Genomic DNA, 13,030 nt, shown 5'->3' with positions numbered 1-13,030 from the left:
CGGTCGTGAGCCAGATGCCAGGGAGGCCGGAGGACACACGTCCGTGTGACTCGGGCTCAAGTGCATGTTGGACGTCGTAAAGTTCCTTGTGGACATCTACGTCCTAAAAGCCTGCCCTCTAAGTGTGTAAAACGAACTCACACTGGCTTTACTAACACCGTCGGTGTCGGTCCCTTGGTGAGCTCGGCTGTCAGCTTGGCCTGTGGCCCTTGTGCCGCTTGGACTGTGGACGCCTGCGGGTGTGTGTGAGCCGGGCCTGGACGCACGTGTGTGCTTGTGCACGAATGGAGCGCGCGGAGATGCGCGTGGGTGTGGAAGTACCTTGTGTATGGTACGGGCAAAGCCGTGCTGGGACGCGCTCACGCGGGACGCGCTCACGCGGGAAAGGAGCCGCCTGGTGGAGGGAGTGTCCCCGGCGGCTTCACGGAGGGAGCACCGCCTGGCGTTTGCTCCCCTGCGCTCCTGACGGGTCCTGTGTGCCGGGCAGACCGTCTGTGGACCAGCCTGCCTTCTGCGGGGCTGGCCCCCCACCCTGCCCACTGCCCGGTCCCTCTGGGTCCCCTTGGACGACACCCCGCCAGGCCACTGGGCCGCGGTCTGTCAGGTGTGGTGTGGAAGGCCACGCGCCCAGGTGATGCCTGTGGCCCCCAGGCCGCCTCTTCCTGAGGAACCTTCTCTGCGAAGCACCTTTCCTGGGTTCTTACCTCCTTGTTTGATTTTTGCAAGGACTGTCGTTTTAAACTGCGGGTGGCGGTGTCCGTGTCGGGGCCGTCCGCAAGCACGTGGCATGGTGGGGGCGCCGCGAGCACCGGCAGACACGGGGCAGGGTCTCAGGAAGGCGGCCCCGGGCGGGCGGGGGGCGGCCCGGCGCGCCGCCTCCCACCCTGGGGAAACGAGGGCCCAGGCCTTCCCTCACGCCCCGTGGCAGGGACCCTGCTCGCCCTGCGGTCTGTGGGAGCGGAGGGGGGAGCGCGACTGGAGGTGGGCGGCTGGGTGCGTGGCTCGCGGCCTCGTCCGGGCACGGTGGTCCTGACGGGGCCCCTTTCTGTCCCGGGAGGCTTCTGGTCCGCTCCCTCTTCCTGGGCACGGCTCTGTCCCCCGGGTCATCTTGGCACTGACCCTGGCATCTGGGATGCTGATACCCTCTTGGAAAGGGGCCGGGCCTGTGCACGCTCCCCAGGCCGCCTGTGAGGGGGCTGGAGGGGGAAAGGCCGTTTGGGGAATAGCAAACAGGTTTCCCTGGGGCTTTCCGAACAGCAGAAGCAAGACCTTCTTGGCAGCAGGGACGGTGAGAGCCCGGTTGCCACAGGGAGTGGCCGGACGGCTCCTCCTGGAGAGAAGTAACAGCAGACGTGACGCCCGTCTGTTCCGGGGCCGGACCGTTTCTGCCCGTCAACATGGTGCGGCTTGGATCAGTTCTCCCAGACCCTTGATGTCCCGCGGTTGGTCCCTCGTGGGTCTCCGGTCCACAGCCCCACGGAAGGGAGCCCTGCCCAGAACCGTGTGCCTTCAGGGCCGAGCGCTAACCCAGGCTCGTGTCCGGTTTCCTGGACGCTTCCATTATTTAGAGGCTTGGAACGCTCCCCTCTAGGTGCGCAGTAACGAGGGACAAGATGTTGTAAGATGTCTTTTCAGATAGGAAATCCAGAAATGTGGTTTTTCTGAAAAATTACTAATTACACTAGTAATGATTTTCAAAACATAGCGTATTGAGGTTATAATTAATACGTAGTGATTCTTCAATCTAGCTGTGCGTCAATGTGCTCTGCTTTTTTTATTTTAAACACGGGTTTCTAGGCCATGAACTGCCGTCCGCACTTATGCGGGAGAGACCCGGGAATCCGTGTTGCTTCCTGATCCCTGGGGGGTCTCTGCGGCTACGGGTCGAGGCACCGTGACGGTGATGAGCTCACGTCTCTTTAAATGTTCAGGTTCCTGTAGCTGAAGCCCACCCACCCGCCGCCCTCCCGTCTGTCTGTGTAACACATGGGCAGCTTTTCTGCGCCGGGCACAGTCTTAGGCTCCGGAGACAGCCGTGAAGCGAAGCGGACTCACGCGGGCGGGGGCTCCTGCCCTCACGGAGCTCGCGCTCTCCTGGTGAAAGAGACGATGGATGAGATGATGCCGAGTGTTGAGGAAGAGAGGAGCTGGGAGGGTGACTCGGGCTTTGGGCTGGGGACAGACCCGGAAGGCGGCCAGGGAAGGCAGCTTCCGAAAGGGAAGGAAGGAGGCGGCTCTGTAAAGTCAGGGCCCTTGGGGCAGAGGGAAGCCGGCGGAGGCCTGAGGCGGGTGGGGTGGGCCGTGGGTGCCCTCGCGCTGGAGAGCAGAGAAGGGAGGACGGGTCTGGGCCTCGCGGGCCAGGAGGGGCCCCCGGAGCAGTGCGAGCCGAGGGGCGTTCCACAGCCGTGTCCCGGGGGACGGGCCTGGGCCTGTGCGGGGCCGACGGGCTCACCACGCTGTGGGCGTGTTTTCTGACGACCGGCCCTCACGCCGTCTTCTTTTCTGTCCCCGTTCTAGAGCACTATAGTTATGCCTCCCCTGGCGTCAGCTCTGCTCTGCTTCCCGGCTCGGCTCAGCCCTCGCTGCCCGCTCCAGGCCACGACCTGCAGACCTCGGCCCCGGGCATGCCGGCCACCGCGGCCAGTCAGCCCCCGGGCTACGGGGGGGCAGTGGACAGCGGGCCCTCGGGCTACTTCCTCTCCTCTGGCCACGTCAGGCCCAACGGGCCCCCCGCGCTGGAGAGTCCCCGCATCGAGATCACCTCGTACATGGGACTGCACCACGGCAACAACCAGTTTTTCCACGACGTGGAGGCGGAAGACGTCCTTCCCGGCTCCAAGCGGCCCCCCTCCACAGCCACCCTGAGTCTGCCCAACCTGGAGGCCTACCGGGACCCCTCGTGCCTGAGCCCGGCCAGCAGCCTGTCCTCCCGCAGCTGCAACTCCGAGGCCTCGTCCTACGAGTCCAACTTCTCGTACCCCTACGCGTCCCCACAGACGTCCCCGTGGCAGTCGCCCTGCGTGTCCCCCAAGACCACGGACCCCGAGGAGGGCTTCCCCCGTGGCCTGGGGGCCTGCGGCTTGCTCGGCTCCCCCCGACACTCACCCTCCACCTCGCCCCGCACGAGCGTCACGGAGGAGAGCTGGCTGGGGGCCCGCACGTCCCGGCCCTCGTCCCCCTGCAGCAAGAGGAAGTACGGCCTCAACGGCCGGCAGCCGTCCTGCTCCCCGCACCACTCGCCCACGCCGTCCCCACGCAGCTCGCCGCGGGTCAGCGTCACCGACGACACGTGGCTGGGCACTAGCACGCAGTACACCAGCTCGGCCATCGTGGCCGCCATCAACGCCCTCAGCACCGACGGCAGCCTGGAGCTGGACGGCGTCCCCGTGAAGGCGCGCAAGACCGCCCTGGACCACTGTCCCTCGGTGGCGCTCAAGGTGGAGCCGGCCGGCGAGGACCTGGGGACCACGCCGCCCACACCCGAGTTCCTGCCCGAGGAGTTCCCTTCCTTCCAGCACATCCGCAAGGGCGCCTTCTGCGACCAGTACCTGTCGGTGCCGCAGCACCCGTACCCGTGGGCCCGGCCCCGGTCCCCGACAGCCTACAGCAGGTGAGCGCGGCCGGCTTCTCGGGCGGGGGGCGGGGGTCCGGGGGCGGGCGCGGGGCTCGCGGCTCACCTGCTCTGGCTGTGGAGACGCCGTCCGCCTCCACGGGCGCCCGGCGCCCCCCACCCCCCGCCCGCGTCTGCGTCCAAGCCCCCTTCTCACGAGGACGCCCGGAAGGCCTCGTCCTCACGGAATAGCCTCCTTCAAGGTCCCGCGTCCTCCTCAGGCCGTGTTCCCCGGGCGGGGGGTCGGGCCGCAGCGGGAGAATTCTGGTGGGACAGGCCTGTCCCTGACAGAGACAGGCACAGCCGCGCACTCGCTGTTTCGAGTTGTTTTTTCTTTTACTAAAACCAAATGACGCTTTCCTGCTTGTGTGTCGGCCTCCGCCGCACCCGCTTCCTTCTCCCTCCTAATTGCCGCCGCGGCGAGCGCGCAGATGGGGCCTCGGCTCGGCGGTTCCCCAGAGCGGCGAGCCCCGCTCCCCGCAGCCGGCAGCACGCACGGTGCCGGGTCCCAGGAGACAGGCGCCCGCTCCCTGGCGGTCTGGCGACGAGGAGCTCAGCGGCGCTCCCAGCGCAGCCGCCGGGGCTGTTGACTGTCTTCCTGGCGGGGTGCGGGCGGCCGCCCCTCCGCTGGGCCCACTCCCTCGGCCCCCGTTTTTATTTTTAACTAAACAGCTTTCCCGACAGGTGGGCCGCTAATGACCCCTGGCAGAATGCTTTCTGCTGCGGGATTGTTATCAGGCACGAAAACGTGCCTCCCTCGCGTGTGTGCCCCCTCCCCGGGAAGCGCAGCTGCTCGCGTGGGGCCCGGCGTCCTGGGCTCCGCCGTCCTGTTCCCTGTCGCTCTTCTGCTGAAGGGCTTTCTGGAAGCAGCCCCAGGGAGAGGGACCCGCGGTTCCGGCAGCGCGCGCCCTGCGGTGAGGAAGGCCACCGGCGGGGTGACGCGGTAGCGCGTGTGGGCGGCTCTGCTGAGAGCCCTGTCGGGGTAAGGGCCTGGGACCCGGCTGCGGCTGCAAGGGGGTCGTCGAGCTGTAGGCTCCGGGCAGGCCCAGCTGCACCTTCTGAAAGCCTGTGGCAAAGCCCCAGCAGGACACAGACAGTCCCTAGGACACTGAGACGGTCAGCGCCGCCTTTCTAGTGGTGTGCGGTGTAGATGAGGCGTCAGTCAAGACAAAATGAGACGCGGGACTTCCCCTCATTTCTCCTGACTGGTGTTAGGATGTGTCCACGTTTCTACCCCAGCGTGGGCACGGGTCTCATCGAACAAGCGTATCTCGGCACCAGGCTTTAATGCACGACATGGGAATTTTTAAAAACCTGTTTGGAGGTGTTTAAAAAATTTTAAGAACAGGTTATGCCCACTGTACTCTCTCTATAATTATTAAGTAAAAATAAGATTAGTTCCAAGCTAACTAGCTCGACACTGGGGTCCCACAGTGCAGTTCACGACCGCCTGCGTTTTCGTGGACCGTGGAGACCACAGTCTCGTGACTCTGGGGCCCTCTCTGGACCCTGCGGTCCGGACTGCAGGCGGTTTGGTCTCCAAGGCACAGGGCCGCATGGCCGTGTCGCTCAGCCGCGTGTGTCGGTCCGTGCTCGGGCTCTGATCACAGCGCCACTGGCCGGCGGCTTCCCAACACACGTTGGTTTTCTGGGGCCAGAGGTTCGGGCGCCGGTGGGGGGCAGCTCCTTCTGAGGCTCAGATGGCTACGCCTCTTCTGTGCTCGCCTCTGTGCCCACATGTCCCCAATTTATGAGGACGCCAGCCACTGGACCAGGACCCAGCCAGGGACCGCGTGAGAACGTGACCTGTGTCCAAACACGGTCACGTTCTGAGGTCCCGGGGTGAGGACTCCAGGCCCTGAATCCTCTAACCGTGGCCCGCTGCCTTCTCTCCGGAGGCTCACTGGGCCGGGGGCGTCTGCGGGGATCGGGGCTCCGGGTGGGTCACCGTGGGTGCAGACCAGCCGAGTCTGACCGCGCAGTCGGGACGCGCGCTGCCGCCGTTGTGTCCAGACCTGCAGCAGGGATCGCGCGGTCCCCGGGGGGGTGGGGCGCAGATCCCCCGTCGCAGAGCTCTCTGGTGGGGTGAGGTGGGGGGAGCGGGCGCCCGACCTTCCGGTGAGCTCAGCCGGCAAACAAAACCCGTGGAGGCCCCCAGCTCCCCTCAGGAGGTGGGAAGCTAACCTTTCCCCCTGTGTTGGTTCCACATCAAAATGTGTTTCCTGGTCCCTGTTCTGTTCCGCTGGTCCTGTCAGCTGGCGCCCCGGGGCAGCTGGGGCCGGGGCCAAACAAGAGGTCAGGGCGTTGTCCCCGCAGGCGAGGGTGGCCCGGCCAGACTTCCTGTCACGCTCCCGCCCGCTCCCGCTCCGAGGACGTCAGCAGCGTCTCCGCTGTGCGACCCCAGGGCCGCGTTTTGCACCGTCTCTAGAGTCTGGGACGGAGGATTTGCCATCCGTCCGCCTTCCCTGTCCCTGCGTGTGGTTTTAGCTCCGTCCTGCCAGGAAAAGGAGCTTTTTAATGGAAAGTGTGCGCACTAGCCTTTCCCAAGGACTTTGGGTGCTTTGGGATCTTTTACCTGGGGGCGTAACGGCCTTTACGGTGACCCCCCGTGCAGAGCATCGTGATCGGCCTGCAGCAGTCGGAGACGAGCCTTCTCACTGCCGTTGAAGAAATTACGTTCTGTCGGTGAAACTAACAACAGTATTTGATAGAACTTCGTGGTCTTACAGTTTAAATTTCTTGTAGAGTTTAACGAATGACACATCTGTTCTTAAAGCTTGGGACAGGCACAGAAATCGCAATGACCTGTTAGAGTCGCCCCGCCCCCCGAAAACCCGGAATTGTAAACTCTCTGTTTTAAGTTCGTTCAGAAGAGAGGGTTTCTGGGATGAGGTTGCCAGTGGGGACGACCAGCTTCACAGGTCAGCCTCGGTGCCCTGCTGGGGCCGCTGGTGTGCGTGCGAGGCCGGGGGTGCTGGGAGTGCGGTTGGTGCCGGGGAGGGCTGCGTGTGCAGAGGCGGGGGCTGGGGAGAACCGCGTGTGCAGGGCGGGGCTGGGGAGGGCCACGTGTGCGCTGCTTGCCACGGAAGGCGTGATGTGAGAGGTCAGCTCTGAGCCGCTTTTCAGAGCCTTGGACGACTTTCCGTCTTGTGGCCCTTCTTTCCGGTTTCTCTGAGCTCGTGGCTGACGCTCTGAGAAGGTTCCTTGCGGTGAGCCCTGACTCCCAGCTTGAGCTGAGCCCGGGGTCTGCACTCCGGTCGGTGACGCCGGCCGCGGGCGGAGGCTGGGGAGCGTCTGCCCGACCTCTCCGGTGCCTTTCCCAGGATGTGTGCGCAGGACGTGGCCCTTCCTTCTCCTTTTGATGTGATGTCGTGAGTGTCTGTTAATGGCTCACGAGGAGAAAGGAACTCGCGTACTCGTGTGCTCCTGGAGCAGAAAGATAGTTTGGATCTTTACGGCTCCACGGTGGAATTTTGAAGTCCAGCCACTGAGACGTGAGCCGCGGGTCGTTCCGCAGAAACTCGGAGCGCGGGAGGTTCCGCTGTCCGTCTGACCCACGCCCGTCCACGTCCCCCTCACGTCCATCCTGTGCACGGGGCCCGGGCTGTGCTCGGGCGTGCCGCGTCCCCGGGGCCGTCACGTGTGCCCCGCGCCGAGGTTTCGCAGACCGTGAGGAGCCCTGGCTGGGAGGATCCAGAGACGCTGTCCGTGACCACAGACAAGTCAGAAATCATTTCTGCTCAGACGTTTTCCTCTGAGGAAAGTGTGTGTGAGGGGGTCGTGCACCCCCCACCCCCACCGCGTGTGCGCTGCCGAGCGTCTGCCCCGGGGCTCGCACCGAGTCAGGAGACTGACTGTCCCCGTTCCAGACCGGACCCTCCACGCAAAGCGGGGGCTGACTTGCCTGTGTTTCTCGGGCGTTTACACATCGTGCCGGGGTTTGCTCGTTTATAAATTGTTCTGAACCGTCGTCTGGGAGCTGGCGTTCGAGTCACAGGATTGGGCTGGTTTTCAGTAAGAGAGCAACTTGCCTCAGGTCCGCCTTCTCACGCGGCAGGTGTGGGGTCCGCATGCCGCCCCCACACGGGCTGGGGGGGCAGGTGTCCCAAGAGGGTGTGTGCCCCGAGCCCCACGTGTGCCGGTGCGTTCGGCCCAGCGCTGCGAGGGCCCAGGCATCAGGGTGCCTCTGGACCCCACCGGGGGCGGCACTGACTCCCTCCAGCCCGGGAGCAGCTCCCCTCGGGAACGCAGAAGCGCACACGGAGCTGAGAAGCGGGTAACCGTGCACAGCCTTTCCCGCCGCGGGGTCAGGGAGGCTCGGGGGCCCTGCAGCTCTGTCCAGCGGCGGCTTCGCAGGCTGCCGAGGCAGATGGCCCAGCTACTCTCCGGTGCTTGTAGGTCGAAGCAGGCTGCGGCCAGAGCCTGTGACCGGTCAGTAGGATAACACGGGGCGTGGTCACGCGCAGAGGGGCCGCGTGCCGCTGGAAAACGCCGATTTTCTCCTGGCATCACCGTCCACGGTGACTATGGCTGTCCCTGGGGCAGGTTTGCTGCGATGGGTGCGCTGCTCCCAGCCCAGAGCCCTGCGGTGCCATCAGGGGTGAGCACCGGGGCCCGAGAGCCTCGCGTGTCCCTTCCCAGGGGCCTGGGTGTGGGGGCCAAGGAGCTTGGTGCCAGGGAAGGCAGTGTGTGCCTCGAGGGTGAGGAGCTCGATGGCCAGCACAGGCCCTGAGCCCCGCAGTCTCAGAGCCCAGCATCTGAGCCGTCTGGGCTGTGCCGCGGGTCCCCCGTTGGAGCGAAGGGGATCGAGTGACCGGGGCGTTACCGAGCGGCTGTCTTGGAGCCGCTCTGCAGGCTTCACGCCTCCTTTGTGCCCCGTCTTGCAAGAACTTGGAGATTCCGGATTGCTCGGCTTCTTTAAGTGATCTGGGGGGTGCCGTCTGCCAAACGGCACTGGCGGTGCTCGGAGCCTGGGCGGACGGTCAGGGGCGCGCAGGCATCTGCCCCGGGAGCCGAGGGCTGTGGCACATCACAGGGACGGGCGGAACGCCGTCCCCCACAGGCCCCAGCCCGCTGTCCCGCTCCGCCATGCCCTGTGCCCGCGGTGCTCCTCCCCAAGTGCCCCCACCCCTGCCGCATCCACAGTCCCGGGGCGGGGGGCGGGCGCGCAGTGAGGCAGGAACGAGGTTTGAACGCAGAGTCCCCCTCTCGCGGGTGAGGCTGGAGCCCCCCCGGCTGGCGGCTCCCTCTCGGCTGTTCTGTCTGCGTCTGGGTTTCCAGACAAAGGCTCCTTCTCTGTGTCTCACCGAGTCGCCCGCCCAGGTGAATGTAGGGACCATCTGGGGTTGGTAGATCTGTGTGTGGGGTGAGGAGGGGCCCGCGTCTCTGGAGGGCAGAGGTACGGCAGGCTGCGGCCCTGAGGCGGGTGGACGGGAAGCCCCCCCCGCCTGTCTGGGTGCAGGGCAGCCCGCAGGCGGGACGCAGATCTGGGGTCACGGGGTCATGGTGGCTTGGAGACGTGTCCTTGCAGTAGAGGTGCTGAACGAGGGTGCCGTGGGGGTCCCAGAGCTGGAAGACAGCCGCTGCCTCCTTGGAGGTCTCCTTGCGCGGATGGGGCCCAGTCGTCAGAACCGCCCCTGCGCGGAGGCCTTGCTGTCCTCTCTCCCTGTGCTCTCGGTTTGTGGCTGAGTTTGAGCTGCGCTCCTGACGGGACAGACACGGGCCTGGCCGGGCCTCCGGGAGCCGGGGGAAGGCGGGCAGGGGCTCTCTCTGGGCTCCCCGCTTCTGAGCCCGCACATGGGGCCCGGGGAGGGGGCATGCGGGGCCAGAGGCCTCCTGGCAGGGTCGTGGTATCCCAGGACGGGTCACCGGCCACAGGGGAGGGCTGGGGGCTGGGGGGGGCGGGGACGACCAGTGGCTGCAGGGCCTCTCCCCGCTCCTCACTCAGGAGCCTGCGGCGGACAGCCTCCCTGGCCTCCTCGTGCCTCCTGCCTCCTCCTGGCTGCCGCGTTCCCTGCCGTCGGCCTGTCCTAGGCCCTGCTCAGTGTCACCTTTGGTGGCAGAGCAGAGGGGACTGTGAGTGAGGTGACAGCCTAGAGGGCCCAAGAGTTTCCAGGGCTCCTGGGAGTGACGTCCTACGGGGGGTCTGTTCCCCACTCCTGTCCCCGCCGCCCCTTCACTGAAGGGAGAGTCTGTTCCTCCCCGGGCGTTCTGCGGGGAGGCGGGAGGGAGGCGCCCCGGAGGGTGGGCCCCGCGAGGAGGATGAGCCCAGGGAGGGGTGCCTGCCCGCAGCCCTGGGAACCGCTGCTGGGTTGTTGGCCAAGCACTTGTCCTGGGTGGACCCACCTGTCCCCTCAGGACAAGACTCGGGGCCGGGCTCCAGGAAGGTCGACCTCCCGTGTGTGGGAGGCACTTTCTCAGCCCAGAGCTGGGGTTGGAGGTGGGCGGGCCCAGGCCACGCTCCTGTGTGGTCCCGGCGCACCCCTGCCCCGCAGCCTCTGTGCCCAGAGCCCCTGCCTGAGGGCCTGAGAACAGCGATAACCCCTGCTCAAAAGGAGAGGGGAACCAAAATAAACAAGGAGCGGCGGCGGCGAGCAGGCCTCCGGCGGCCGACCCTGAGAAAGCGCACGGTGCCACTCCGATAACATCACTTTCCTTCGGTTTCTAATGTCCTTCCTTTGGGCGGGTCTGAGTCTGCCGAGTCCCGAGTGTGCAGTCTCGGCTACTTCAGGAAAATAGGACTCATGAAAGCCTCTACAGCTTCCTCTGAGGGATGAGTCTGTGTGGGCCTGGAGACCTGGAAACTTCAGAAGCGAAGGGATTTTGCCCGGACTGTTGAGGCAGAAGGCCCGCCTCGCCTCTGGGCTCCAGCCGCAGCAGGAAAGCTCCCCCGGATTCCTGGATCCAGCCGACTCGTGCACGGTTTTCAGACCCCGTGGCCGTGGCATCCCAGGGAATCCCAGGAGGACCGTCCGGCACCGTGGCTCAAGGCGCTTTCCAGACTGGGCGCCTCACCGCGCCGGCGAGGGGCAGGAGGAACTGGGCCTTGGAGACTGGGTCGTGTTTCCGGCTCTCCAAGTAATGCTCTCGGCCGCAGACACTGAAACTCTGGGTAGACGAGAAGCAGAGCGAGCCGCGGCAGCCCCCCGCCCCGACGGCCGCGGCGGCCGAGGTCGCGCGCCTCGCCTGATCGGCGACAACCACAGTCCACTTCCTACTGCAAAAAGCCGTGGGCGACCCTCAGAACGGGGTCCCCTGACTCGCGGGCACTTGTCCGCCGCTGTCCCCCCCCAGGCTGTCTCAGCGCGCGGCCCCGCTGTCCTGTTGTGGCTCCTACAGACACGGTGCGTGTCTTTCAAACTGGGGACTTGTGTTTAGAATCGCTGGACCGTGAGCCATCGGGTCCCCCACCCGGGCTGGATCCCCACAGCCGCCCCCGTGGTGTTGCTTGGCGTGCCCTTCTGCCCTGGGGATGCCCTGTTTTGATTTGCTTTGTTTTTTCCAGCTGCTGCTGAATCTGGGTGTTTGCCGGAATTCTGGCCTCAGGTTTTGGCAAAACGGCGCGTGCGCCTCCCTCTGGAGGAAGACGTCTGTTGTCCCGCTCGGGTGTCGGGGGTCACTGTTGAGATGGTGTAAATCCCAAGTCCTGCCTTGGCCCGGTCAGCCACGGTCACCGGCTGCTGGCCAGGGCGGCCGCTGCGCCGTGGGACTGAGCTGAGGTCTGGAGGCGATTTGCGAGCCCTGGGCCGGTGTCGTGAGGATCACATTGGTTTGGGGCTCCGGGTGCAGACGGTCGCCCACGGCTCAGCATTTCTCCCAGTGGTCGGGCCCCCGGGCTTGCTGGGTCCCCCACGTAGAAACGCTGGAGGGAACCGCAGACACCACGTGGTGTCCGACTTTGGCCACGAGCTGGTCACGGAGCGTCCGGGAGGGTCGGCCGTTGAGTTCAGCGTCGGGGTGAGGCGGGGAGCAGGCAGCCCGCAGCGGCACACGGAAGGGCCTCGCGGGGGACGCGGGACAGCCGCTCCGGGGCCGCCACCAGGCCGGGCCAACGGGGCGGAACTCTAGGTGTTCTCTACTTCAGATCGCAGCGCATCGGTGTTGAGGTGCCGTAAGCTGAGCGTTTAAAAAAATCCCTTTGTGCTTTTCCTATGGGGAGGGAACACAGAGGTTCAGTAAAAGTTGAAAGGCTTTTCTCGTGGGAAATGGGCGGCGGCAGCGGCCCCGCGAGCAGGGCTGATTCAGACTGGGAGTGCGGGGCCCCTTCTTCCCCGCAGGAGGCCTCGCCCACGCACAGAAGAGGCGCCGGGGAGACTGTGACCCGCTCCCCTCGTGCTGTCCCACGGGCTGCCCCAGCACCCAGGGCAGGGTCAGCCGGTCTCCCACCTGCAGGGCCCAGAGCTCCCGGCGGACGGGGAGGGTGGGCGGCTGGCGCGGGAGCCCCCGCCCCGGGTGGGGAGTGATGCCTTCTCTGGGGCTGCACCCAGCAGGCCCTCAGCACTGACTCAGAGGGTGGGAGGCAGGGGCCCACGGGCGACCCTCGCTGACGCCTCTTCTGGGGGTGGTGACAATAGTAATGGGCACAGGGCTTGAACTTCTGTTTCCCAAGCACGAGGATGAGGATTTTAAAAATTAATTTATTTCTTCTGTTATTTGGGGGGAGGGGCAGAGGCAGAGGGAGAGACTCTGAAGGATCCTCCTGCGCCAACTGCAGGCTCTGGCTGGGGCTCGAGCTCACAACCGGAGACCCCCGAGCCGGCCAGGCCGCAGGAACAGGCATTTCCAAAACTCTGGGTTTTGTAAGAATTCCAGATTCACAGAAAGTTGCCGAGCGCCCCCCCAGCCGCCATCCCCAAGCCTGTCTGCGACGTGAGTGCCCGGACCCTGGTGGGTTCTGGGGGACAAGGGGCTGCGTGGGGTCTCTGCTTTGCCCCTCAGTAACCGTCCGTGCTGCTGAGCGAGGCGGCATCATGCTCGTCTTGTTATGGGCGTGAGCCCTTCCAGAATTCAGGGGAACCGTGGGGCTTGTAGGGGTTGCTCGGCTCTTCCTGGAACAGACGCTTCTGGAAGAAAACCTGGGAGAGTGTCCACGGGACGTGCGCCTTCGTGGCTGCAGACCTCCCAGAGGCCCCTCTGCGCCAGGCCGGGTGGCTGCACCCGAACCCATTGGCTTTGGGGACGAGATGCGTTGGCGCCTCAAGTCAAGGCGGCTCGGGCCGGCGCCTGTCGCCCCGCCAAGCGCTCTTCCTGGGTCGTGTGCTGTGATTTAGTGTTTCGCGCGGAGTTCCCCAGACCACGCCCCGCCGCCCGAGAAAGCATAAATCGTTACCTGTGAGACGCGCGTGCTGAGCGGGCTGGGAGGGGTGAGTACGGTCTGTGGCAGCGGGCGACCCTGACGCTGGCGGTCAGCCGGGCGGGAGC

At 65.6% G+C, this 13,030-nt stretch overlaps 1 protein-coding gene across 2 annotated transcripts in view; it reads left to right on the top strand.

Annotated features, from left to right (window-relative positions):
• The window catches only part of NFATC1 (nuclear factor of activated T cells 1), a 92,898-nt gene that overhangs the window by 6,469 nt on the left and 73,399 nt on the right, over positions 1-13,030 (top strand). For both annotated transcript variants that reach the window (XM_080821717.1, XM_080821716.1), the window contains exon 2: positions 2,518-3,610. In XM_080821717.1, coding sequence (XP_080677843.1) covers positions 2,518-3,610 — 1,093 coding nt within the window. The remainder of the gene's footprint in view (positions 1-2,517; positions 3,611-13,030) is intronic.

The sequence above is a fragment of the Martes martes genome (genome assembly GCF_963455335.1).
Source record: "Martes martes genome assembly, chromosome: 13".
Lineage (NCBI taxonomy): Eukaryota > Metazoa > Chordata > Mammalia > Carnivora > Mustelidae > Martes > Martes martes.
The sequence above is the reverse complement of the archived record's forward strand: the minus strand, read 5'-3'. Positions and strand labels throughout refer to the sequence as shown.